Source organism: Corylus avellana, chromosome ca6, assembly GCF_901000735.1.
Source record: "Corylus avellana chromosome ca6, CavTom2PMs-1.0".
Lineage (NCBI taxonomy): Eukaryota > Viridiplantae > Streptophyta > Magnoliopsida > Fagales > Betulaceae > Corylus > Corylus avellana.
In genome coordinates, this window is record NC_081546.1 from 5,162,963 (window position 1) to 5,166,604 (window position 3,642).

At 38.2% G+C, this 3,642-nt stretch overlaps 1 protein-coding gene across 1 annotated transcript; it reads left to right on the top strand.

Annotated features, from left to right (window-relative positions):
- Positions 1 to 1,062: 1,062 nt before the first annotated feature.
- LOC132183589 (GRAS family protein RAM1-like) lies at positions 1,063 to 2,467 on the top strand. Its single transcript, XM_059596931.1, has one exon. The coding sequence runs from the start codon at positions 1,082 to 1,084 to the stop codon at positions 2,465 to 2,467; it is 1,386 nt and encodes a 461-aa protein (XP_059452914.1). The 5' UTR covers positions 1,063 to 1,081.
- The last annotated feature ends 1,175 nt before the right edge of the window (positions 2,468 to 3,642 follow it).

Genomic DNA, 3,642 nt, shown 5'->3' on the forward strand with positions numbered 1-3,642 from the left:
CACAAGAAAGGAAAATTAGAATGTTTTTGTCAAAGGCAAAGTAGTCCCTAATCATAAGATTTTGGCACAAGAATTATTTACCCTTTGTGAAGACAAAAATTCTTTGTAAGAAACTATAAGCAACGCCATTGGATTAGATATGTACACGAGAGTTTCTAGGAAGCTGAAATAGATCCTTTTTAGATACAAAGAATTGACCTTGGACCTAACTAAAATATGAACAAAAGACCTAGGAGCAATATTCTCTCCCGGATAAAAAAAGCAACCCCCTTAGAAAACACAGTCAGATAAGGACTAAGAAAAGGTCTTGGAGAAAGAACTGAAGACCAAGTATTTGTTAGGGCATCTAGAAGGGGAGGATGAGGACAAATCTTCAGGGACGGTAGATTGATTCCCCAATTTTCTCGCTACTTTTTGTCCAATGTGCATGGCATCTTCTAAACCTTCCTAACTACCAAAGGACCCCAAAATGCACCCTTTCATAGATCTCAAAAGCAGCCCCATATAATAATAAAAAAATCTAATAGTTTTCTTGACCTAAAACACTGGTTTTGAAGAATCAAAAGATACCTATCTTATCTCCATATCTTATTTGAAAAAAAAAGATAAAGAAAGAAAACTATCAATCTCTCTCTTGTCTTTCGTTATATTTTCATTTGAGTAATGTTATTTAGTAAACTGCTATACGATTACCATACAACTTGATGATGTGACTCTTGGATCAGCTTTCATTGTCACGCCATCCAGTTGTATGACAATCATATAACAGTCTACTAAATAACGTTACTCATTCTCATGTTAATTACAAAAAGAGTAATGCTATTTAGTATACTACTATACGACTATCATACAACTGGAACGACGTAATAATGAAAATCAGCCCTTTTTTGTTACATCATCTTAATTGTATATTTAGCAGTCTACTAAATATCATCTCCCTTACACAAAGGAATATTTGTGAGTTATTCCCATGCTACTTGCTTCCTTAAATACTCAACCATGACCTTGTCTACCATGTCCCAAATCTACACAGACAAACTCTCTCTCTCCCTCTCTCTCTCTCATTCACACACAAGCAGAGATGGCATACACAGATGAGGAGGAGCTTTTGAATCTTAGCCTTGCGATTGTCACAGAATCGGGTGGTGACAGGACAAGGAAGAGGAAGAGAGGGGATGCTTTGAGCCCAATGCATTCATATGAAGGCTGCGAAGGGAAGATATTTAGGCTTCTTCAAATGAGGGAACAAATGCTAAAGCTAGACCGCAAGAGATCACAAGCAGTAGCTGAAGACCATGGAAATGGCCTCCATTTGATCCATTCGTTGCTCATAACAGCCACCGCAGTCGACCAAAACAAGGTCGGCTTGGCCGTGGAGAATCTGACCGAGTTGTACCGGAGCGTCTCTCTGACCGGCGGCTCCCTGCAAAGAGTTGTCGCCTACTTTGCAGACGGTTTGGCAGCAAGGCTTCTCACCAGAAAATCTCCCTTCTACAACATGATCATGAAGGAGCCTACAGACGAAGAAGAGTTTCTTGCATTCACCGATCTCTATAGGGTGTCTCCATATTACCAATTTGCTCATTTCACTGCAAACCAGTGCATAATAGAGGCCTTTGAGAAGGAGGAAGACCGAAACAACAGAACATTACATGTTGTTGATTTTGATGTCTCTTATGGGTTTCAATGGCCTTCTCTTATTCAGTCGATTTCCGAAAAGGCATCCACTGGAAATCGAATATCCCTCAAGATAACAGGATTCGGAAGAACCATGGAAGAACTGCAAGAAACAGAGGACAGGCTGGTAAGCTTCTCAAAGGGGTTCCGAAACTTAAACTTCGAATTCCAGGGATTGTTGAGAGGCTGCAACAATCTTGTTAACTTAAGGAAGAAGAAGAACGAGACATTGGCAGTAAATTTGGTTTTCTATATGAACACTTTGAATAATGATCAGAAGATTTCTGATCTATTGAAATCTGTACATTCTCTTAACCCCTCTGTTATAATCTTAGTGGAACAAGAAGGCAGCCGAAGCCCACGAAGCTTCTTGTCAAGATTCATGGAGTCATTGCATTGCTTTGCAGCATTGTTTGACTCACTGGATGATTGCCTTCCACTGGAGAGTGCAGAAAGGTTGGGAATTGAGAAGAACCATCTTGGTAAAGAGATCAAAACCTTGCTCAACTATGATAAGAGTGAAGCAAATTGCTTAACATATGAGAGGATGGAAACGTGGAAGGCAAGAATGGAGAATCATGGTTTCATGGGGATTAGATTAAGCTCCAAGTCTATTATTCAAGCAAAACTTCTTCTTAAAATTAGGAGCCCTTCAACTTGTCCCCTTCAGCTTGAAGGAGGGAGTGGTGGTGGTGGTGGGTTCAGAGTTTCTGAAAGAGATGGAGGAGCAATTTCTCTTGGGTGGCAAGATAGGTGCCTGCTTACAGCCTCTGCATGGCATTGTGTATGATAGATAGTTTTCTAACACATTCATTATTTTTGTAAACTTTATTTAGATAATGAACTTGGACAGCAACTTTTTAATGAAAGTTTCATATAGCCCTTTTGCCATAATTGTAATGTGTGTCTTATATAGACAGTGGCAGAGAATACTGTAAAGTGAACTCGGGAAAAGAGAATAACGATTAGCGAAGGAAAAACCCTAGTTACTTCAAAGAAAAACATAAAATAACTCTGAAAGACTAAAATTTTATTGATTCTTCAAAACTGAATTGTAAAATAATATAGACTATATGCATTTATATAGGCAAAGTTTAAATACTTTTCAAAGCAAAATACTTCAAGACAAAAAAAATGCTCCAACAGAGGTGATGATTTTCTACATATCCTAGTGGGTTAATTAGAGGAATTTGAGAAGGAAGAAGTAGAACTAATGGCCACAACAGCCATAAGAATAAGGCTTTGCCAAAAATACTGTAGTGTTTGGAAGTGATCCCATCCACCATTTCCAGCTAATAAGAAGTGCAAAGGAGTCTGTAAAAGAATTTCATGCAGCAGCACAAAGGGTGATGAGCAAAATGGATGGCCTCCCATTGTGAAATTATAAAAGTTAATTGGGATGCTACTATAGATAAATCAAGAAAGAAGATGGGGGTGGTCGTAATTGTTAGAGACCATGAGGGGAATGATTTGGCAACCATGTGCTCCTTTAAACCTTATATAATTGATCCTACATTAATTGTTGAAGCATATGCAGTATGAAAGGCTGTGGAATTTTGTAAAGATTTGGGTATTCAAAATATCATACTAGAAGGTGATGCACGGAGATATCTAGTGCATGCAATGGAGAAGGAAGGACAATCTTGGAGTCGGTATAGACAATTAATTGATGATGCAAAGATGGTAATCAAAAAGTCTCCAATCATTGTATGTGAGGCACACTAAAAGGGATGCAAACATGGTAGGTCATCGTCTAGCGAAGGCGGCAATCCAGCAATCTTTTGAGCAAATATGAATAGAAGATTGTCCTAGTTTTATTAGATATATTGTAACTGTTGAGCGTGATGTGTTATTATGTTTTTAATGAAAACTTGAAATTTTACCCCCAAAAAAAAAAAAAATAGTAACCTACTTAATTACTAGGGAAAATTACAGTTTACCCCCCCAAAGTTGTTAGCGATTTGC